The 24,243-nt window shown below is 41.2% G+C and overlaps 1 protein-coding gene and 1 pseudogene across 3 annotated transcripts; one reads left to right on the top strand and one right to left on the bottom strand.

The window, feature by feature from the left end:
- Positions 1–1,104: 1,104 nt before the first annotated feature.
- LOC148730189 (uncharacterized) lies at positions 1,105–22,825 on the bottom strand. Of its 3 annotated transcripts, XM_088761655.1 has the most exons (4): positions 22,609–22,825; positions 16,535–16,635; positions 9,359–9,410; positions 1,105–7,269 (listed from the first exon to the last, which is right to left on the bottom strand). In XM_088761655.1, the coding sequence occupies exon 4, from the start codon at positions 7,254–7,256 to the stop codon at positions 2,637–2,639; it is 4,620 nt and encodes a 1,539-aa protein (XP_088617781.1). In that variant the 5' UTR covers positions 7,257–7,269; positions 9,359–9,410; positions 16,535–16,635; positions 22,609–22,825; the 3' UTR covers positions 1,105–2,636. The 3 variants fall into 3 exon arrangements, with proteins under 3 accessions (XP_088617781.1, XP_088617783.1, XP_088617784.1); XM_088761657.1 differs by lacking the exon at positions 9,359–9,410; XM_088761658.1 differs by lacking the exons at positions 9,359–9,410; positions 16,535–16,635.
- Positions 11,394–14,132, top strand: LOC148730190 (uncharacterized; annotated as a pseudogene).
- Positions 22,826–24,243: the final 1,418 nt, after the last annotated feature.

Genomic DNA, 24,243 nt, shown 5'->3' with positions numbered 1-24,243 from the left:
GATCAGACTACACCTTCACATGTTACCCCCGGGTTCAAGCCACTTACTGCAAAGGAACTTGAGCAAAAAAAAAAATTTAAAAAAATAATAATAATGTGCCACTTTTACTCGCGCAATCTGTAAGGGTCTATACCCTCAAACAAAGGGAAAGGAATACTGTTCGTTACGAAGGAGCTATTAGCTAAAGAACGGCTGCGAAGGAGACGTGGCATTTTTAGGCCAGCGGAGGCAAACACGAGACATGCGTGCAGGAGGATGCTGTGAACCACACGCGACAATCGTCTTTCGAGCTCTAACCGACCTCCCATAGTGCCAGGCTCTGTTCACCTCAAACAAAAGCAGATTTGCTTAGTAGAGCATTACACAAATTCTCAAACCATTATCTTGGTTGATTGGGCATCGAATATAACAAAGAGCTTTTTTGATGCTTATGGAAACAAGGGCTTTTTAGGTTGGCAAGTAGTGGCGTAGCTAGGATTTCACACATTCGAATTCTGTGCTCCTTACGTAAACTGGCCTACACTCCTGCTTTAGAGCGCTACACTAGTATCGCAGAGGTCAGTGGTTCGATTCCCGTACAGGCCAGAAATTTTTTTTTTCAGGTCTGATTTTCACTATTGCTCAAATAGTGCTTTACTGCGAAGGATCGTGCATATATACGCTTCATAACCGCAGGTCATACATAAGTTTCATATGCTTGTTGTTGTTTGATTTATCATCTACGGGTTTATGTCGAATTAATTTGACGTCCTGCTCCCAGTTGGCTTGTTAGCTCAATTGATAGAGCGCTGCACTAGTATCGCAGAGGTCAGTGGTTCGAATCCCGTGCAGGCCTAAAATGTTTTTTTTTTCAGGTCTGATTTTCACTATTGCTCAAATAGTGCTTTACTGCGAAGGATCGTGCATATATACACTCCTGCTTTATTTTGTGTATCAACAAGCTCGTGTTCACACCGCGAAAATGACTGACAAATAGAGTATGATTAGAGCCATGCGGATTCTGTGCATTCGCGCGGTTTTTCCCATACGGAATTATAGGTTTATCTATTGTTCTAACAACCAATCTTTTCAACCACCAAAACGCAACACCATCGACTGCAGAAGTGCCATTACTTAACTCCTTTAATAATTAGCCTACTTAGTTAAAGATTACAATACGTACAGCACGCCAAAAGTTACTATGGTTGTGATGATTTAAACTATGAACAATTTACAAATTTTAAAGGATTACTTCCATGTCAAAACTACAAATTAAACTTAATAGGTTCTAGAGGGACCATACTCCGAGAAAAGTCCAACGTTCATTGCAATAAAGTAACAGACGATATTTTAAAATCCTGACAGCCAGTGACAGGGTCTAATTCTATATTACATAGACAAAGTTGAATAACATCTGCGCATGTCACATAGACGCCTATAAATCCATAGCAACAGTATGTATTTAACAATTATTCCACTCGCACTTGTTGGATATGAGATGATAGATAGCCAACGAGGCGCGTAGCGCCGAGTTAGCTATAGCCATCTCATATCCAACAAGCGCGAGTGGAATAATTGTTTTATTAAAAACACCCCCACGATATTAGACAAATCTTCTCTTCTCTTCTTTTTAGCTCCCTTTTAATTTTAAGCCAACGCGTACACTTATCATATTTGTAGATTATGGTATATTGGCTCCTATATCATAATGGCTAAGCCCATAAAAAGTCTTGAATTGCATTATCCAACGATCCAGTTTTTAATAATAATTGACATGGCGCAATTTTTAAAACAATTGAAAGGATTAATCCTTGATACTTCAAAACCACTTTTTTTAAAGCAAAATATGATAAAACTATCGCTGAGGACCGTCCAGCTGACGTGTCGAGATCAACGTAGCCGAACTTACTCCAAATGCATTTTGACGATCTAACTTCGATGATAGACCGGTTAATATCAGCAAGGATGAAACTATGGTGTGCAAAAGATATTTTGTGCCCGTTTTGAGAGACATCTGAGGTGAAAGTTTGAAGCGTAGTTTCTCTACTAGTGTCGTTATCTAGGGGGAAAAACCACAGGGCGTTACAATTTTTTAAATGTTGTTCCATTTTTAGTCTAACGTTGCTATCGTTTCAAGAGTGAGCCTGCAAAAGTTCTTGAGATTTGAATGGGGTTTTTAGCTCTGCCTTTTACAAAATGGTTGCGGCACGTGTCAAACGCAACTGACTGCACTCTGACTGCCTCTTTAACTTGTAATGTTGATCGCTAGAAGTCTGGCTTACAGGGAAATCGTCTGTTGTTTCTTAAATTTTCTACATTACAATGCACCACAATTAGGTGTTGCTTGACTTAATCTGTATAAGTATGCTGTAAACTGAAGTCTTGATATCTTTGTTTGAACTCTCAATTCCGATTTGATCTTCGCTGATCTACGAGTAACGAGACTAACGCTTTAAAGAATTACGAATTTATGATTATTGGACTTTATGTGTTACCAATATTCAGTTCTGCTGTACGTAGCTGAGCAAGTGCATTCTCAACAAATCTCACTTTCTCATCTTCAGGGCCAAAGTTCTTGACATAAATCGCCAACGCAAGATCGTAACACCCTTTTGCTTCTTGGCTGAGACCGAGATAATTGTGCACATCGCCCAGGTTTATGTAAGTATCAACAACAACAACAACAACAACAACAAAAACAACAACAACAACAAGAACATATTGGCTACAACATATAACAGCTGCCTGTGGACAGTGCCCGGGTTATTGTAAGTCATTGCGACATCAACATGCTCAGGTCCGAGCTTTTTTAGCTGAACATCCAGCGCTCGCTCGTGACAATCGTTTGCCTGCTTTAGGTCACCCAGCTGCCTGTGGACAAGGCCCAGGTTATGGTAAGACATTGCGACATCAACATGCTCAGTTCCGAGCTTTTTCAGCCGAACATCCAGGGCTCGCTCGTGACAATCTTTTGCTTGCTTTAGGTCACCCAGCTGTGCGAGGACAACGCCCAGGTTATAGTAAGACATTGCGACATCAACATGCTCAGTTCCGAGCTTTTTTAGCTGAACATCCAGCGCTCGCTCGTGACAATCGTTTGCCTGCTTTAGGTCACCCAGCTGCCTGTGGACAAGGCCCAGGTTATGGTAAGACATTGCGACATCAACATGCTCAGGTCCGAGCTTTTTTAGCTGAACATCCAGCGCTGGCTCGAGACAGTCTTTTGCCTGCTTTAGGTCACCCAGCTGTGCGTGGACAACGCCCAGGTTATGGTAAGACTTTGCGACATCAACATGCTCACGTCCGAGCTTTTTCAGCCGAATATCCAGGGCTCGCTCGTGACAATCTTTTGCCTGCTTTAGGTCACCCAGCTGCCTGTGGACAAGACCCAGGTTATTATAAGACGTTGCGACATCAAGATGCTCAGGTCCGAGCTTTTTCAGCCAAACATCCAGCGCTCGCTCGTGACAATCTTTTGCCTGCCTTAGGTCACCCAGCTTCTTGTGGTCAAGGCCCAGGTTATTGTAAGACGCTGCGACATGAACATGCTCAGGTCCGAGCTTTTTCAGCCGAACATCCAGGGCTCGCTTGTGACAATCTTTTGCCTGCTTTAGGTCATCCAGCTGCCAGTGGATATCGCCCAGGTTACTGTAAGACTTTGCGACATCAAGATGCTCAGGTCCGAGCTTTTTCAGCCAAACATCCAGGGCTCGCTTATGAAAGTCTTTTGCCTGCCTTAGGTCACCCAGCTGCTGGTGGAGAATGCCCAGATTATTATAAGACTCAGCGATACGAACATCCTTAGGTCCTAGGTTTTTGCGCCGAACATCTAGGGCTCGCTCGTGAAAGTCTTTTGCCTGCTTTAGGTCACCCAGCTGCTCGTGGACAAGGCCCAGGTTATTATAAGACATTGCGATATCAACATGCTCAGGTCCAAGCTTTTTCAGCCGAACATTTAGTGCTCGCTCGTGACAGTCTTTTGCCTGGTTTAGTTTACCGAACTGCCTGTGGAGAATGCCCAGATTATCGTAAGATATTGCGACATGAACATGCTCAGGTCCGAGCTTTTTCATCCGAATATCCAGGGCTCGCTCGTGAAAGTCTTTTGCCTGCTTTAGGTCACCCAGCTGCTCGTAGACATTGCCCAGGTTATCATACGACGATGCGACATTAACATGCTCAGTTCCGAGCTTTTTCAGCCGAACATCCAGGGCTCGCTCGTGACAATCTTTTGCCTGCTTTAGGTCACCCAGCTGTGCGTGGACAACGCCCAGGTTATAGTAAGACATTGCGACGTCAACATGCTCAGGTCCGAGCTTTTTTAGCTGAACATCCAGCGCTCGCTCGTGACAATCGTTTGCCTGCTTTAGGTCACCCAGCTGCCTGTGGACAAGGCCCAGGTTATGGTAAGACATTGCGACATCAAGATGCTCAGTTCCGAGCTTTTTCAGCCGAACATCCAGGGCTTGCTCGTGACAATCTTTTGCCTGCTTTAGGTCACCCAGCTGTGCGTGGACAACGCCCAGGTTATAGTAAGACATTGCGACATCAACATGCTCAGGTCCGAGCTTTTTTAGCTGAACATCCAGCGCTCGCTCGTGACAATCGTTTGCCTGCTTTAGGTCACCCAGCTGCCTGTGGACAAGGCCCAGGTTATGGTAAGACATTGCGACATCAACATGCTCAGTTCCGAGCTTTTTCAGCCGAACATCCAGCGCTCGCTCGTGACAGTCTTTTGCCTGCTTCAGGTCACCCAGCTGCCGGTGGACATCGCCAAGGTTATTGTAAGACATTGAGACATGAACATGCGAAGGTCCGAGCATTTTAAGCCAAACATTCAGTGCTCGCTCGTGACAGTGTTTTGCCTGCTTTAGATCACCCAGCTGCTGGTGGACAAGGCCCAGGTTATTGTAAGACATTGCGACGTCAACATGCTCAGGTCCGAGCTTTTTCAGCTGAACATCTAGCGCACGCTCGTGGCAGTCTTTAGCCTGCATTAGATCACCCAGCTGCTGGTGGACAAGGCCCAGGTTATTGTAAGACGTTGCGACGTCAACATGCTCCGGTCCGAGCTTTCTCAGCCAAACATCTAGTGCTCGCTCGTTACAGTCTTTTGCCTGCTTTACGTCACCCAACTGCCGGTGGACTTCGCCAAGGTTGTTGTAAGACCTTGCGACATCAACATGCTCAGGCCCGAGCATTTTAAGCCAAACATTCAGTGCTCGCTCGAGACAGTGTTTTGCCTGCTTTAGATCACCCAGCTGCTGGTGGACAAGGCCCAGGTTATTGTAAGACGTTGCGACGTCAACATGCTCCGGTCCGAGCTTTCTCAGCCAAACATCTAGTGCTCGCTCGTTACAGTCTTTTGCCTGCTTTAGGTCACCCAACTGCCGGTGGACTTCGCCAAGGTTGTTGTAAGACCTTGCGACATCAACATGCTCAGGTCCGAGCGTTTTCAGCCAAACATCCAGTGCTCGCTCGACACAGTCTTTTGCCTGCTTTAGGTCACCCAGCTGCCGGTGGACTACGCCAAGGTTGTTGTAAGACGTTGCAACATGAACATGCGAAGGTCCGAGCTTTTTCAGCCGAACATCCAGCGCTCGCTCGTGACAGTCTGCTGCCTGCTTCAGGTCACCCAGCTGCAGGTGGACATCGCCAAGGTTACTGTAAGACATTGCAACATCAACATGCGAAGGTCCGAGCTTTTTCAGCCCAACATTCAGTGCTCGCTCGAGACAGTCTTTTGCCTGCTTTAGATCACCCAAATGCTGGTGAACAAGGCCCAGGTTATTGTAAGATATTGCGACATCAACATGCTCAGGGCCGAGGTTTTTCAGCTGAACATCCAGCGCTCGCTCATGAAAGTCTTTTGCTGGCTTTAGATCACCCAGCTGCCGGTGGACATCGCCAAGGTTATTGTAAGACGTTGCGACGTCAACATGCTCCGGTCCGAGCTTTCTCAGCCAAACATCTAGTGCTCGCTCGTTACAGTCTTTTGCCTGCTTTAGGTCACCCAACTGCCGGTGGACTTCGCCAAGGTTGTTGTAAGACCTTGCAACATCAACATGCTCAGGTCCGAGCTTTTTCAGCCAAACATTCAGTGCTCGCTCGTGACAGTCTTTTGCCTGCTTTAGATCACCCAAATGCTGGTGAACAAGGCCCAGGTTATTGTAAGACGTTGCGACATCAACATGCTCAGTCCCAAGCTTTTTCAGCCGAACATCCAGCGCTCGCTCGTGACAGTCTTTTGCCTCCTTCAGGTCACCCAGCTGCCGGTGGACTTCGCCAAGGTTATTGTAAGACATTGAGACATGAACATGCGAAGGTCCGAGCATTTTAAGCCGAACATTCAGTGCTCGCTCGAGACAGTGTTTTGCCTGCTTTAGATCACCCAGCTGCTGGTGGACAAGGCCCAGGTTATTGTAAGACGTTGCGACGTCAACATGCTCAGGTCCGAGCTTTTTCAGCCAAACATCCAGCGCTAGCTCGTGACAGTCTTTTGCCTGCTTCAGGTCACCCAGCTGCCGGTGGATTTCGCCAAGGTTATTGTAAAACATTGCAACTTGAACATGCGAAGGTCCGAGCTTTTTCAGGCAAACATTCAGTGCTCGCTCCTGATAGTCTTTTGCCTGCTTTAGATCACCCAGCTGCTGGTGGACAAGGCCCAGGTTATTGTAACATGTTGCGACATCAACATGCTCAGGTCCGAGCTTTTTCAGCGAAACATCCAGTGCTCGCTCGGTACAGTCTTTTGCCTGCTTTAGGTTACCAAGCTGCCGGTGGACATCGCCAAGGTTATTGTAAGACACTGCAACTTCATCATGCTCAGGTCCGAGCTTTTTCAGCCGAACATCCAGCGCTCGCTTGTGGCAGTCTTTTGCCTGGTTTAGGTCACCCAGCTGCTGGTGGACAAGGCCCAGGTTATTGTAAGACATTGCGACATCAACATGCTCAGGTCCGTGAGTTTTTAGTCGAACATCCAGTGCTCGCTCGTTACAGTCTTTTGCCTGCTTTAGGTCACCCAGCTGCCGATGGACATCGCCAAGGTTACTGTAAGACGTTGCAACATGAACATGTGAAGGTCCGAGCTTTTTCAAGAAAACATTGAGTGCTCGCTCGTGACAGTCTTTTGCCTGCTTTAGATCACCCAGCTGCTGGTGGACAAAGCCCAGGTTATTGTAAGATATTGCGACATCAACATGCTCAGGGCCGAGGTTTTTCAGCTGAACATCCAGCGCTCGCTCATGAAAGTCTTTTGCTTGCTTTAGATCACCCATATTCAATCAGACCCTTTACAAAAGAGGTGTCTCCATTAGTTAAGTCAGTTAGTTATCTTTTTTAAGGACTTAGAACTTTTAAACTTGTTTAAACATTTACTACGATTATAAGTTGAGTGAGACACCGACAAAGTTTGGGGACGGAGGTTTGACGGGTAAAGTTGTCAAAAGCAATTTTCTTCGTTTGCTAATCAGATCTCAAGAGCTACGCGTCGCCAACTGTCAAATGTGGAAGAGGGTCTCAATGGGATTAACTGTCAACCGTGAAATGGCCAAAATATTAAGACTATTAGCCGTCAACCGTCAAAAACTCAATATTTTTACTGTCAACCGTCAAATAAGCAAGCCAATGTTAGCCGTTAAATGTCTCCGATATCCCTAGTTAAGAACTAAACGATTGCCTTAATTGGGGTTAATTTCTGTTGTTTATGAATAAAAGTTTTGATATATCACAAAAATACATTTATGTAAGTCCTTTAACTCCTAGTCGCAAGTAAAACTGGTCAGCGACAGAACTGACTTCCGGTGTGGTAACACTTCCGCTGTCGTATAACTTTTGTCGCTTCTCACTCAACTGAGAATGGTAGTATACATTTGTTAACTGGTAAGTTTGTGATCACTCTTTATACTCTTTCGCCTCCTACAGAGTATAAAGGGGGGAGGGGAAAGGGGGACTGTAGAAATTCACTGCTAGAGCTTTATGGGGGGAAAAGTCAATTGTATTGTGATAGAATACGGTCATTTTCACTTCCCCACACAGATCAAAGATTTCCTCAACCCATCATGAAAAGAAGAACGGTTTGTAAACACAATTTTTAAGAAAATTTACGAAGCTTTTGTGGCTCTGCATCTCATACAACAACAACAAATATCAAGGCTACACGAAGCAACATGCCCCTTGAGCGACATGTTCCTGGTTCGGCCAATCCCAGCGTTCATTTTGAAGCAGTAATTTCAAGTCCCGTACTGGCAACTCGTTACCACTGATTCATTTAATGGAATCAACATTCTTCAACTGGCGTCAATCGAATACGATTTACATTTCCTAGAATGTTCAAATTCAAATTTAAAAAAATCTGTAAAAACTTTTAAGATATTTTTAGGTAAGAGAAACCTTGTAAGGTTAATTTAAGTCGTCACATATAACACAGTGGTTCATCGTTCTTTTCTTCCGTTTCTGCATCAGTGATCATACTGAGGCCGTTATCACCAACATCTAATCTGCGAAATTGTCTTGAAAAACAACAAATAATAACCGACACTGGCGAGAAACCTTTCTTTCATGGAAAGATAACTTCAGATATTAAAGGTCATGTTTAGACGCCAAACTTTTTACGAAAAATATTAAATATTGTTACATACCTAGACTTTCACTCAACAAAACGAGCACTGTTATTGGTTGATTCTTGGTCAACCTACCCTGATCAAATACAAATTTACCCCGACCGGAATACAATTGCGTAATTATTGCCCGCGCCGAATACAACAGCATGTTTTTGCCATATGATGGTTTAAGGGGAAAGTCTAAATATGTAACAAACCACTTAATGTATCATCCTTCGAAAATCTAGTTAGTTTTCTTTTCGCTCGATTCCAGTGCCCCAAACAGTTCTCACAACAGTTCCACGAAAACTGCTTCCTAAATCCTTGAGAGAATTGCTTTTGCTTCAGCGCAAAAGCCTTTCATCAGAGCCGAAATCAGTCGTTCAAGATTCGTTAAAAGTTTAGCCGAAAAGAGGCTTGGGGCGAATTTTCAATATAGCATAAGAACTATTGGAGAAGCTGTTCTTTAATCTGTACCCGAGGTATTAGGCTCGCTGATGAAAAGTTCGGCGCTCTTAACCGTGTAAAGATCACTTAATCCTTTCACTCTCAAGATCTCATTAGTAATTCTCTTTACTGTCTGCTGCACAATTCTTACAATGTTAGTCAGGAGAATTTGATAGTGGATCAATGAATAGTCCCCCAAATGACTCTGACGTGTCTGCTTGATAGTGTATTAATATGGTATGGAGAAATTCTGTCTTTGTCACTCATGGCAGTTATAAAGGTTAAAAAGCTCTTTACTCGATTTAACAAGCACAGAAACTGGAAAAGTTTACCTTCAGTATCTACGAAAAGTGAAACCGCAAAGTCCAGTCATGTGATCAGAACCTACCACAGATGGAATGAAAAATCAGAGAGGTTGAACGCTTGACAAAAAATTCCTGGAAGGAAAATGACCCGGGGTTTAAATTTCGGGTCAAGATTTCTTACTTTTACAAAGGTTAACGCTGCCCTTCAATGACTTCCCAGGATTTTAAATCTAAACTCTTAACAGCAGCACTCAAATAAAGGTTTTCACACACAAGCTTGTATCGAAACTCTTCCTGTTCCATTCGGTTTTGTTAAAAGAAGTTAAGCGCAGCTACGATCATTCGCGTCTACAACAATGTTCTAAAACAAAAAGCGACACATATTTGATAAACGGCACCGCTGTGCAAAAATCTTCCAACTCGATTGGGATTTAGTATACTAAGCTGTTCGGAGTTGAGTTATCAATCATATTCAGAGCCCCTTGGTGGTGATAAGAGATCCTAGCCAAATCGTGGCGCTGTTCTTTACATGAAACTCAGCATTTAAGTGAATGAACATGCCATGTCGCAACAAAACTCACAGTCGAAATGCCGTGCAAAACACCTCTGTCATTAACATAATTCCAGGATACTATATGAATTGACACATAGGGGCCAAACCACCCCTTAAATGTTTCATCAGAATTTGGGAAAAAAATTTCAAGATGGCGGCCAAACAAGCGCGCAAAGGCCTCTGGGTGTGCTGGTCGTTTCAAGGAGGGCTGCAAAAAGGCAGTTTTTCAGGGGCCTGGTACCGAACACAGCTTACAGGCGGGCATTTTCAACTTGTTCGGCTCACAAGCTTTGCAGTGGTGTGTCATGAAGCCATATTGGTTGTAGTAGCGGCGCACAATTGGAGCATGATTGGAGGAGAAAATACCGAACTTGACGTTCCTGAAGAGTCCCCAAGGTGAGTTTTACCTTTGCAGGTTTCTTTGTTTGTCGAGGTTTATTTGAAAATCGAAAACCATACGATTTTAGTTTGACATCTCGATTTGTCTGTATATTTATTCCCGCGCTTTGTCCTCGTTTAACTGAGAAAAACCAATGCTCTTTTAGGGCACATTTAAAGAAACGCTTCTCATTGGGACTGTACAGTCACCTTAGAAAGGAACAAACGCATAACGAATTGCAAAAGAAATTGGATTGTGATGAGAAAATTAAAGCAATGCAGGCTCAACTTCACCGTACAGAAGAGCGAATTCGTCCTAAGAAACGGAGGTTAATTAGCTTAATTACTGGGGTAGCTAGATGTATGTTTAAAGTCCAGCTAGTGTCAGGGTTTAATGCATGGAAGCTAAGTAGTAAGTTATATTTATTCAGTACTCACTGGCCTCACTTCCTTTCTCATTTACCCACTTCTAATTATTCATGTACTCTATATATGCATAAACACAGTATAACTGTATTGAATTAAATTTACTTTCCAATTTTACCATTTATTTTATTTGTAGGTCTTATTTAATGCTATATAATAAAAATGTTATGGGTGAGAGAAGAAAGCTCTAAGTGATCTCTGATAAACTGTGTAATTCTCCTTTCAAGTTGCCCTTGGTACAGTGCATTTCCATGTGAAGAAAAGGAGAGTTTTACATTACATCAAAAGTCAGTTAAGGCTTTTATTCCGTGCACCCCTTTTTTAAATTTATTATCCCACAGATTGATGAGGTGACAGATCAGAGTGAATGTGAAATAGTGGAAAACAAAAAAGCAAACCTCCCTTACACAACAAGTGAGCTTCATTTGCTGTCAAGTGAGAAACTAAACCTTTCGAGGGCACAGGCTATGCAAAGGAGAAGAAAAACCCTTGAAGTACTGAGGCCAATTCACTGTGGGAGGAAGAAAATATCAAACCATCCTGACAAACCTATCATGGATGGTATGTGGACTACACTGATAAACACTGCCCCCAAACAATGCATGAACGAATACATTAGCAAGTCAAAAACCTGTACAGATTTTATAAAATGTACAGACCAACATCCATGAGTACGAAAACAGTTTGCAAAATAAAGTGGGAAGCATGCCTGTTCTATATGAAGGTGGGCTTCTAAGCCAGAAAAAGTACACCAGTATTCGGAACACCACATAACCGCAGTTCATATATATGTATTTCATATGTTTGTTGTTTGACCACAGAAGTAGTCAAGGAAAGTGGAAACAATTGTAAAAACAAGAAAACTGAATTTATGAAAAATTGTAAAATTCCCAAGATTGTGTCTCACAAGGCCTTGATAAGTTTTACTCAAAGCATTGACACTGGCGAGATGATTGATTTGGAGACATCGGCTGCCAGATTTAATGTTGGGGCATTTCCTGGAGTGTACAGGCCTCTGAAGCCATTTCTCTTACAGCTTGCTGACCTGTGTCTGTTTCTTGATGAGAGAGTACCTTGCCTACATTGGTTTAACAGGGAAAAGAATGTTTTGTACATTGCTATTGGGGCAGATGGGGCTCCTTTCGGAAGGAATGATACTGCGACTGGTAATTTATATCTATCTTGTTACTAAAGCATAGGGCAATGATCATATACCCACTTTGCCTTATTATTACATGTATTACAGTGGCAGATCCAGACCTTAAGATAAGGGGGGGGGGGCGATCTAAAATTGTTTTTTGGCCCTTAGAGCCATAGCCTGCAAAGCATAGCCTCAGTTTGGTCTAAAAGTAATGGGGGGGCCATGGGCCCCACCCTGGATGTGCCACTGTATTACGTGACTGACTGTATGGTTATGAAAATTAATAATAACAAGCACTCAGGAATAGTGTGAATTTTTCTCAGTTTCTATTTGTATTTAATTACTTGCAGCATAGCTTGTTAGTATCCTAAACTTATTACAAAGGGTTCAAAGTTGCAATGATAATCATTTGCTAATGGTTTCAAACTCTCCTGAAGACAGCCCATTAATGAAGCATTACACTGATCATTTGAGAAGAGAGATGGAAGAAGGTGAAGGACAGCAGTTAACTACTCCAAAGAGCTATCAGCTTAAATTCAGAATGAAGCTGATCCCCTGTGACATGAAGTGGGCATCATCAATGTCAGGTGAACTAAACAACTCTGCCAGCTACTTTTCACCATTTGCAAATGTAAACCAGAACACCAAAACAACAATGGATGGGTCAATTGGTGGTCCTAATGACACATGGCAAGAATGGGTGTATGAGAAGAGAATTGCAACAGCCAAAAAAGTTGAAGCTCTGAAGGCAAACTTCGGGATCCCTCAGAAAAGGTAAGAAGTAAGGTCACACAACTGATTTCAAAGGAGAAGTCACGACAGGAGTTTGTCCCTCCTTTCGTTAAGTTTGTCAATCTGGTAAAGGCAGAACCCTTGCATAACACAAATAATGCCTGGCAGCATTGGTTTACTGATCTACTAACAGTAGTTATCCAGTACACTGACAATGCCCAACTTAAATCAGCAACAAGTTTATCAGATGATTCACCAGTGACAAAATTTCTGACACGTGTGAGAGAAACTGCAAAGTGTGTTAGGCTGTATAATTCTTTTGTCAGATGGTTTGGGGAAAAGAGAAAGAAAGCAATTTCTTCACCTAACGATTTACAGGGTTAGAATCCAAGAACTTTTCCTGGTACTTTAATGCCTTAATCCAGGAAGTCGTGTCAATTTTTCCTAGACTTTCACCAGGCTCAGTTCAAAAACTCCATGTTTTGGCATTTATCGGTCTGAAACTTAGGGATGCAGCATCCCTGTATTCAAGAGTAGATATTACAAAGGAACAAGTAGATGAGTTAAAAACCTTGCATGATTATTTCAAAGAAAAATTTGTTGTTTCTCAAGGGTGTGAACCCGACTGTGTGGACCCTGGGGTATGCCATACCTAACCACACCAAGAAGTTATAAGAAGAAATAGGGCATGGCCTTGGACTAAATTCAATGCAAGGCCATGAGGCCAAACATGTAAAGTTGGCAATGTACATTAAGAATACATACAATCTGAAGAAGAAGTCCAGGTGGCCAACTGTATTCAGACATGAGTATGTGTCTTTGATTCGGCGGAAGAAATGGATCCCTATAGCGTGTACTATAAGCGGGGGCAAGGAAAGAGGAGTGAGTCATATTCCAAAGAGTGTGAGAGACTGTATGATGGGAGGTTCTGTCAATGTGGTCTGTTAAAGCACAACAACACCGGATGCAATATCTGCACCAGTTCAGTCACAAATCATATAAGGGAGAGTGTGACTGCTGGAAAGATTGTCTAAAGAGCAGTAGATGTACAGCATTTGTAATGCCGACTGCCAAAATTTCAGTCAACATAAAGTTTTTTCAAGGTGGAAAATACAATATCATTTGTGTTGTCATCCAGCTTGCATTCTCTGATTAAAACAAGATCATTCCTCATCTAAACTGTAAATTGAGTTTTTGTTCAAAGTTATTGTTCCCTGTTTTTTTTTTTTGGGGGGGGGGGTTCTTCACACATTTGAAAGAATCAGTAAAATAATTTATACAGTATACTAAGCATGATAGATTAAAAAGAAACATGCTGGCATGTGATGGTTATATTAAGTAGCTGCATATAAAGTATTTTGCTTTGAAGGGTTTGGTTTAAAAATCATCAATGTAGTGAAAATGGTGCTTTTTACCATCTTGATGTGATATTAGAAAGGTGACCCTATGTGATTTTAGTGGGCATAGAGTTCAGTAATATTGAAAAGTTGTTGTTGGGGATTTTTTTACATTGCTTGGTTTGAAAAACAAGGAAACCGCTGCTTTTGACCAGCTTGCTGTGATATTCTAAGGGCGGCCCTATGAAAGATACTGGGCATAAACTTGAACAATCAGCCTCAGGTCTTAGCATCTGTCATTGAAACCAAGTGGCAAATTCAACAAAAAGTCTGATTCTAACAGACTGAAACAGCAACATTTGATATCAACAACTAAACTATTGCACAAAAGTATCAGTTTTGCTGTACAGTGTATAACTCTGCACTTTGAAAAAGCTCATTAACTGAAGGTATGCTGTTAAATCTGGCTTAGTTTTTGTTAGAAATTTTCAGCTTAAAAGGACAGAATATTCTGTATAATGTGTACAACTTTAAGCGAGTAGTACGAATTTAAACCGCTAATATATCAGCAATAATATTATGTACATTGTTCTTAGTTCCTCACAAAAGGAATAGAAAGATTGTGAGGGAAATACACTTATTATACTGACAGAATTGGGATCTAGAATTACAATTGGGCTCAAAAGCCATCAATATAATGTGTTACTGCTCAATTTGTTATCAAATTGGACCTTAAACATACAGTCAAATCTGAAAAATAGCAACAGCTCAAACAAGATTTCAAACAACTTTTCTTTATTACAAGTGGGCTGCAGTTGCAATCGGGAGAGTGTTCAGCACGATGGAGGTAAGAGTTAAATGATAACCTACAGGTGTAAGTACCGCCACTATTGACATCTGTGGTGAAAAGCGATCTTGCAATATCATATAATATTGTCAGGGTGCAAAGAAAGTCGAGTTTATGGCTTGCCATATAGGCAAGTTATTGCGAGTGTGTACAAGCCCAAGAGTCTTTCAAGATAAGGAGCATTGATTGCAGTTCTCCTGTCATTTGAGTTTCCCAGAAAACTTCACTTGCCTTTCAGGCAAGTTAGAACAGAATTGACTAAGCTTGATTGCAAAACCCATTAGCCCCGCACTATCAGACACGATTTTCTTTGCACGCTGATAACTTTCATTCCATAAAGTATCCATTTCTTTGGGAGCTCCCACTTGAACCTCTGGAACCTAATAAAATCCCAGTTAAACTTCATACTTTTCTTAGGTTTTTGTTTTCAAAAAACCAACTCCCTCCTAGTCCTTTTAAATCCCAATCTTTTCTTGTGGAAGGAGCTTTGAGATTTTCTGGAACTAAACATTAAAGTAATTGTTTATGAACTTAAGGCTGTGGGATACCATACTGGTTCCAGTACTCAGAACAAAATACACAGATAAAACCTCATTGTTCTCGTGGTATTTCAGTACCAGGGGTTTTTCTGCACTGATAACCACCTCGCACCTCTCTGACTCATCAGAGATTCCTAAAGACCTTTTCAGAAGCTTGGTACGGGACATGATAGCACAGTCTACGTTCATTTTGTTAAAAATGAAAACTGCCTTCCTCGTATCTGTAATGGAAACTTTGATGTAGGCTAACGTTTCCTCAAACCGGTGACCGAAATTGTTACTTTGAATGATGTGACGTAAGGTCACTTCAAATACCTCAAGTGGGACGTCCATTGTAAAATCACCCCTCCATGACGTCGCTAGACTTGGTTCAGATCGCAGCCTTCTAACGATCTTGTCATGAATTTTCTTTAACATTCGAAGCACCATTCCTTGGCTCGGCAGGAGCTGCTGTATTTCTCGATCTTTGCTTCATGACACACTGGACGAATACTTTTCTTCTAAAGTGTTGACAGCTACCTCAAGTTGGGAATAAAAACTCAAAATTTGCCTTAATTGAGTAGAATTATCCGTTTGAGACGTATATCGCCCCATATTCCGGCGCAGAAACCTGTTTATTTCCCTCGAAGGAGGATTCTCTTTAAAAAAATGTTCCGCCTTGAATTTTACCAAAGCCGAAAAAAAATCTCCCATGATATACCGCTCGCCTCTGATGAAACATTTAGGGGGTGGTTTGGCCCCTACATGGATTCAGACAGTATCAACTTGGCTTCAGTCCGTTAACCTACTGACAATAGCGTTTGGAACTAGAAATCAACGTATCTATCCACTCAGAAGCAAAAGTATACGTACTGACTGCGTTACTCAATAAACTCACTCAGCAAATACCTCTCTTATCATTCATTTCACTAGATCTTGGAATCTAAAATAGGAATAATTTTAGCCCACTGTTTCAATTTAAGACTTTGGGGGACTGTTGACCTTGAGGCAAGGACAATTTCATCTAAAAGATCAGATGAACAAAGTTTTTCATACCATCACGTGCCGAACCAAGAGTTCTTTTCAGGGTGCAGTGCATTATCATCTCGTGATTTTAGCAATGGCTATTTTTCTGGCGTAACTTCAATACCAAATGACAGATTGGACTAGCTGCAAGGACTAGTCGAGTCCCTTCACGTGTGCCAACCTCAGTTTAAACCAATGAAAACGCCCTTTAGTCTAGTTAGTAAACAAAGAAACAAGTGACTAACCTTTCCACCAACAGGAAAACCACAAAATCCAACCAGATGATCAGCACATACGATGTATGAAATAAAAAAAACATCAAGGTTGAACACCAGACAAGAAGTTCCTAGAAAGAAATGACACCGGGTTTACATTTCGGGTCAAGATTTCCTATTTTTACAGTGTTATATGAAGTGTAAACAATATTTTAAGCAAGAAACAGATTGTAGGTTGCCTTCGAGTGTCCTTTATTTCTTGTTGAATTGCTAATTCGATTTAAGAATTTCTGCTTTGAAGATCGATATCGCCACTAAAAGAGGGTTCTTGCCATTCTGTCACAGGCCGACTTGCGTAACGTTTAATCTTAGTTATTGGAATCAAATTCTCAACTGAGGTCCGCAGTTTAAATTTCCTGTTCTAAAAGAATTATTTGCGATTGGGAAGAATCTTTGCAAAACGTTAATGCTACCGTTCTTGGACTTCCAGATTCTAAATCTAAAGCATTTTTCAAAGGAAAAACTCTTTTGAGTGGCTCTTAAATTGAGGTTTTCACGCGTGAACTTTTATCGAGTCTCTTACTGTTCCATTGGTTTTTGTTGCTATCCGCATTAACACGGTGACACGGCCAAGATCATTCGTGTGTACAAGAATGTTTTAAACAAAGCTGGAAAGCGAGAGATAATTAATGGGTCGTTATTAGCCGGCAGAACTGTACGGAAATTAGCGACTTGACTGGGATTTAATACTAATTAAGCTGTTTGGAGTTGACTCATCTGTCATAATAGCTCCCTGGTGGTAATTAGGGATTCTAGCCAAATCATGGCGCTGTTGTTTACATGAAGCTCAGTATCTGTAGTGAACGAACAGATAGTATCACAACAGAACTGGCAATCGAAATACCGTGAGAAATATTACTGTCACGTACATCGATCAAGTTTTCAGCAATCTGTGTTCAGAAAATGGCGTACTTTGTAATCTTGCATAGTTAATAGAGGGGACTGGTTAGGAGACCCGGCGAACATCAGAGGAGTATCTCTTTGTTTTCGTTTTGGCCCTATGACGTCACCACGAGAGTGCACAGTCAACCAGCTGAATACAGAGCGCATGGGGAAGACATTGACAAGAAGCGATACTTTACGTAGATTTTTGATTACATAGAGATAATTATTGGAGTTTTAAGTAAATAGTTTTATAATATACCATGGCAGGCCGAAACTGTGCGGTATTTGGCTTTGGATCATGTAGGCGGACCAAAGGAATTGGAATTTGGAAACTGCCAAAAGCAGTCGACGCGAAACATCGCGAATGGCGCGAATCTTGGCTCGGACAACTCAAGAAAACTCGGGTAATTGACTCCGATTTTAGAGAGCAAATCAAGAACGATTGAGTCTACACCTAGCCGGCCTGCGAGAAGCATTTTCACCCAAAGATTTCGAGATATGTGAGTATTATCGTCTATATTTTATGTCTCTGTGGTCTGTTTACATCAGACTCCACTGTCAGTACGTCTTGCACGATCTCGTCCCTCTTGAACTTTCGCAATCTCTTCTCTGAAACATCTTTTAATCTTCGATCTTTTGCGTGTTAGTTTCAGTTTCTACTGACAACACAACTCCAAAGAAGCCGAGATTCGGCGCATTATCTAAGCTAAATACGCCGACGAAAAGCATTGAATCTCGCAAGCCAACGCCGAGACCAGAGCGTCGCCATCATCTAGCAGATTCAGTTTGCACTGACGTCAACTCAGATGTATGCTGATGACATTGCATCCCATGTCCTGGTATTTATGGTGCGTTGCATTTGCACTGAACTTAAGTTTGCCTTAGCTAATTTTGCTACCACAGGAATTACATCATATCAGCTCATACCCTTGTTCTGGGAAGCAGTATGCCTATTAGAAATCACACGCAATCTTTGGGTGGTTGCTACCACAGCAGATGGTGCAAGTCCAAATAGAAAGTTCTTTCGTCTTCACAAGGCACTTGGAGATGTGCAATGTGATGTGTGCTACTGCACCAAGAATCTCTCTGCCCAACACAGATATATATACTTTTTTAGTGATGCACCACATCTCATCCAGACAACGAGGTATCATGCATTCAGGGGCAACAAAGGGAACCGGATACACGTGGAATGATGGACAGTATGTCTTGTGGCAGCATATCACAAGCATGGTGAGTGAGGACTTCAACAATGGTCTGAAACTGCTGCCCAAGCTTACATATGAGCATATTAACCTGAATGCTTATTCAGTTATGAGGTTTAATCTTGCTGCACAAGTCTTGAGCTCAACAATGGCAGCAATCCTAAAAGCATTTGGGTCCCCCCGAAGCAGCTGGTACTGCCAAACTCTGTGAAATGGTTGATCGTTTCTTCGACTGCTTAAATGTGAGAAGCAGGATTGAACATGTCTGTAAGCGCAAGCCCTTCCTGGCTCCATATACATCACTTCAGGATGAAAGGTAAACATTTTATCTTTGACTGGTGAAAGGATCTCACAAGCTTTAGTTAGTAAATGAGTGAAGTGAAATATTTACCTCTTGTAATACCCAATTTATCATATAATTAGCCATATGTCCAATTTTACCTTCCTATAGATAAACAGAGCTTGTAGTGTGGATTAGTTAAAATGACAATTTTTTTTAATTCAAAGTAGTAAATATGGATAATTATATGATGAATAAATTATTTCTATGGAAAATATAGAACAAAATAAATTGAAAGTTAATTAATCAGAACCATAATCTTTCTATTATTTTTCCTAGATTTGAATTCCTGATGAAATTTCTGGAGTACCTGAACTCATGGAAAACCAGCACAGAGAACAAACCTGGTAACTACACCCAGAATGCCAGAGCCAAAATGTTCTTATCCTGGCAGACACATGAGGCATTTGAGTGTACAAAGTTCCTTCTCCAGGAAGGAATGGAATTTATTTTGACACAACGCTTCTGTCAAGACCCTGTTGAACAATGTCTTGGACACCAGCGCAAACTTGGCAGGCATTGTGATAATCCAGATATTCACCAATTTGGATATAATGCCAACAACATTCGCATTCAGCAGTCTGTTTCATACCAAAGCGGTAACACCAGGGGGGAGGAAGGATAAGCATCGACAATGGGAACAAGTGACAAATGATAAATTGCCATGCAGAAAGAGAAGAAATGATGATAATTAGATCTTACATTTTGAAAGATATGCTTTAATTTAGTAGTGAATTATTAGATTGATGTCTTTTGGATGATTTTTGAGACATGTGAACAATATGTAAACAAATTTTGATCTAAAAGCCAATAATATCTTGAAACACCAAGACTCAGGGTTCTCGATAAGTTTTGATGTAGACGGCTGAAACATAAAAGTAGGCCGTGGGAGAAGCGAGTACCACAGGCATGAGCCTCTAAGGGGGTCTGGCAGCATGCCCCCTCCCCTCCTCCCCTCCGAAAAACTTCAAAATATAGAAGGTTAGATTTGCCATTTTGAGCCTTTTGGCAAACAAATTTGGTTTTAAGAAATAATTTTTTTATTAGAGACAACCATAAATTTTACTGAACATCTTTCTTTTCTTGGAATCCTAATAATCGGACCAGACTACACCCCAAAAAGGGCAGTAGTTTTCTCACCTTCATCTACCTGGCTTTCTGTTCTTCGAGATTTACAGAAATATCGATCAATTCCAGGCTGACTTGAAGTGGGTTTTCTTTTACTCATGGATACTCTGTAATTAATTACATACTAAGATTTCATGCCTTCTTCTAACACACCGAACGCCATTTCATGCCTTCTTCTAAGGCATGAAAGTAGAAGGCGTGCATTGGCATTGTGTAATACGTTTTGCTGCTGAAAACGGCTTTCAAGTATTACTCGTTCTATTCATGCGATTTTTAACTTCGAAATCTATGTGTAGATACAAAATAAGGAGGCAAGCTTGTCACCGAAAAGTAGGCGGCTCTAAATTTAAGGTAGCCGGTTTTTTAGCCGGCTGCCGGCACTTAATGAGAACCCTGGAGACTGCTGTTGACATCATTATATAGTTACTGATAATTTTATTGCATAACTGGCATGTGTATGTATGTAACTAGAGTAATAATTATAGCTTTCGACAATAAATGATAACATGAAACTACAGTATTTCCCTGTTGTGACCTAAAATTATTTACAAATCAAGCATAAGGTATCTAGCACTGTTCAGTACTTAAGGGTCCCATTCTATGAATTATCCAAAGAAGCTTAAAAGATTAAAACCTTTAGACATAAGCACGGTAAATTCGGAGGTGTTTTCTCTAAGCTTTTCCAATGAATTACCTTCCTTTTCATTTTTTATCGACTCTTTGTACAGCTGAACTGAGAGTATGACTCAATTTTTCGAAGATAGTGATGATGTCTTCTATATCGTTTAGTCCGTTAAGAATGGGTTGAATCCACAAAATAAATACAAAAAAAAAGGTACAAAAGAAGTTCAAATGAAAAAATTGAAAATTAAAGTCTCTGACATTGCAAATTAGACAAAGAAAATATATAAATACCATCTATATATCTATATATAAAAACCATCGATAGGCAATAGAGTAGCGCCAGGAATACCGAGTAAATGTGACCGGGCACAGGATTTCGTACACTAACGCTTTTTCGTTAAAAGGTTGAAAATAAACGGTTTGTAAACGGACAATAAACGGGTAGTAAGAGTGTTTAAACGGTCTGCATATTCATTGAAACGGATAGTCCAAAGCGTTAAACGATAGAGCAAAGTCCTAAAACGGATTCCGTCAACCGTTAAACGGCCGAGAAAAAAAATAAACGGATGGCTTAAAACGTTAAACGGTTTAACAGGATCTATTAATGGATAGCCTAAAACGTAAAACGGATGGACAAAAACCTTGAACGAATCAGGAGGGCTAAAGAAGAGCGGGATAAGCCATGCACGTAACTAACAGAAACCGTTGCGAACAATTATACGAATAATATTGTTCTTGCGGAACACTGACGTTTCATTCTAATATTACATTCGACTGACACCAGTAGAAAACGAAGTAAAATTAAATTACTAGCCTGCAATTAAGCTATCCACTGGCGAGTAAAGCGAGCCGAGAGCGAGTCTCGCACTGGAGGGCTCGCAATGTGTTTGAAAATTTGCATAAAATATAAGCAGAGGAAGCAATCTGTCAATCATACCATGCAGACTGAACATTCTCGACAAAAAAAGAAAAATTAGAATTGAGAAGCAAAGTCAGTTTTTTTTCATGTTCCTACATTGTTTCCGAAACGTATTGACCGAAATGAAATCGCACTATCAAGTGAAAAACCTTAAGAAATGGATTATATGTAGGTAAAAGTAGCCGCCGAATTTGTAGATTTCACCGTCGGTTAACTATCGAAACAATTTTGCTTCTGCAACTTTCTTTCGCTCATGTTTCATCCAGCGTTCGATTTCGTAAAGTAATTTGTAATTATAGCTTTTATAAAGCCATTTTCGTTTCCTTTCAATCGATGGAAATAAAAGATGAGAAAACCTATGGCCACCGATTCGGTAAATAGTTTTGCCGTACACGCCTATCGAAATAAATTTGCATAAGCATGAAAACAAATGTCGCTCTTCTCGTGTTACTTAACGAATATCATTCTGTTTTCGTAAAGTAATGCGAGCTCTCGTGTCTCAATATCTGAGTGAGAATTCTTCTAATCGAAGACCTTCTCATACCAGAGATTTGCAAACAGTAAGTTGTAGCGAACACCAACGTAGCCGCTCGATCGAAGCGTGATTCATTTTCAACGGGTGCTTCTTGAGAGTTTTATACCGTTGCTCTTCAAAAACGTTGAACGGATGCCAGTAACCGTTAAACGGATGGATTTTTTTTAAAACGGATAGGTTAACCGTTTAAACGTTTTGTCGAAAACGTTAAACGGATGAGCAAAGCGTTTAAACGGATGAAGAAAGCATTTAAACGCTTTGATGATCCGTTTTAAACGGATAATAAACGGATAGTAAACGGATTATTCGTTAAACGGTAAAGCGCTAGTGTACGAAATCCTGTGCCCGGTCACAAATATCTTTGTAATTACACCAAATTTTCTTATCAGATGCAAAATATGTACTCACCTGTTTATTGAAGCGTTAAACTACTCTTCGATATCTTTATCTGGCTCAAAAATTCTGGAATTCCGTCCAAGTATTCCCTAATCAAGAGAAAATGTTCCACAATGTCCGCCATCTTTGTTTTTGATGTGCACTCTCGCTGTGACGTCACAGTGCAGTTCAGATACGAAACAATAGGCCGCACCTATGATGTTCGCCGGGTCTCCTAACCAGTCCCCTCTATTAACTGTGAATCTTATTAGCCTTTCTCTGGGCTTTTATAAAGCTCCGAAGTTTATTGATATGTCACACATTGTTTTTCCGACGGTGCGATAGCGGCAACTTTTGGTCGAGATAATAATAGACTTTCAGAAAGCTACCAACACAGACAACTGACTAGATACTATTTTCATGAACTGAGTCAAACAGCAGAAACTTTGCATCAGTCAGTTAAACTACTAGCGTTTGGAACGAGAAGTCGACGTATTTATCTACTCCAAAGCGAAAGTGCTGACTACATTAATCAGTCGGTTAGTTCAGCAAACACTACTATGCTTCGATCATTCGTTCCAATAGACAATGGAAAGATCATTCGTTCCAATAGACAATGGAAAGTAAGATAGGAATGACTTTAACTCACTGTTTCATTTCAAGACTTAAAGAAACTGTTGAATTCGACGCAGGAACAGTTTCATCTAACACATCAGATGAAGAAAATTTTTTAAATCATCAGTTACCGAACCCGCGTTCTTTCCAGAGTGCGGTGCATATTGATCTCGTGATTTTCACAAATGACAGATCGGATTAGTTGCAAGGACAAATCAAGTCCCTTCGTGTGTGGCTGACGCTATATCGAAGGCGTTCGTCGAGGGTCGAACACACAAGTTTATAGTACAGCGGTTAAATTTGAAATATGTCGTGTAAGCTGCAGCACGTGTCCCCCCCCGAAAAGTTCAAACCCGAGGCGTGTAAAATCGTACTGAACAAAGGATGAAGATATACAAAAACGAATGAAAATGTTTTCAGAATGTTTGAGCTATTTACAAGGTTATCAATGCGCCAATAAACCTAACAGAAACGCTTGAATTTTGGACTGTAACTTCGACTCTTAGGAGTAAATTTTGAGGGAGATTCTCCTTGTAGCGTTGAGTCAATTTTTCACTTACTTAACGCGAAAAACTTGTCAACACTTAAGCGTCAAATAATTCATGAAATAAGGGGAATTTCAGGAAATGTACACAGCCTAGTTTAGTCTTAACCCAATAATTTGGATATATCAACAAAGTTGAAATGGTAAATTGGCCACCGTAACGATGACAAAAGCTGACGTTTCGAGCGTTAGCCCTTCGCTCCGACGAAGGGCTAACGCTCGAAACCGGTCAGCTTTTGTCATCGTTACGGTGGCCAATTTACCATTTCAACTTTGTTAATATATCCAGATTATTTCGTTACCCCCACCGATGCAGCCCCAAACAGTTTCTTTCGAAACTATCAGCCTTTATTCATTAGTCTTAACCCAGCCTCACACTGGGAAGAATATTCTCCACCATCAATTTACGTCATTAATCCGCAACGATGTTGTCAAATTAACATGGGCAGACAAAGTAGCTGGAGAGAGTCTGAGGAATCCACTTTGATGCAACTTGCGTGGAAGTACTG

The sequence above is a fragment of the Stylophora pistillata genome, chromosome 5, assembly GCF_964205215.1.
Source record: "Stylophora pistillata chromosome 5, jaStyPist1.2, whole genome shotgun sequence".
NCBI lineage: Eukaryota > Metazoa > Cnidaria > Anthozoa > Scleractinia > Pocilloporidae > Stylophora > Stylophora pistillata.
This window is presented reverse-complemented; position numbering and strand designations above follow the sequence as displayed.

Coding starts and splice junctions, on each gene's coding strand:
- LOC148730189 (XM_088761655.1), bottom strand. CDS start 7,256: ATGGGTGATCTAAAGCAAGCAAAAGACTTTCATGAGCGAGCGCTGGAT.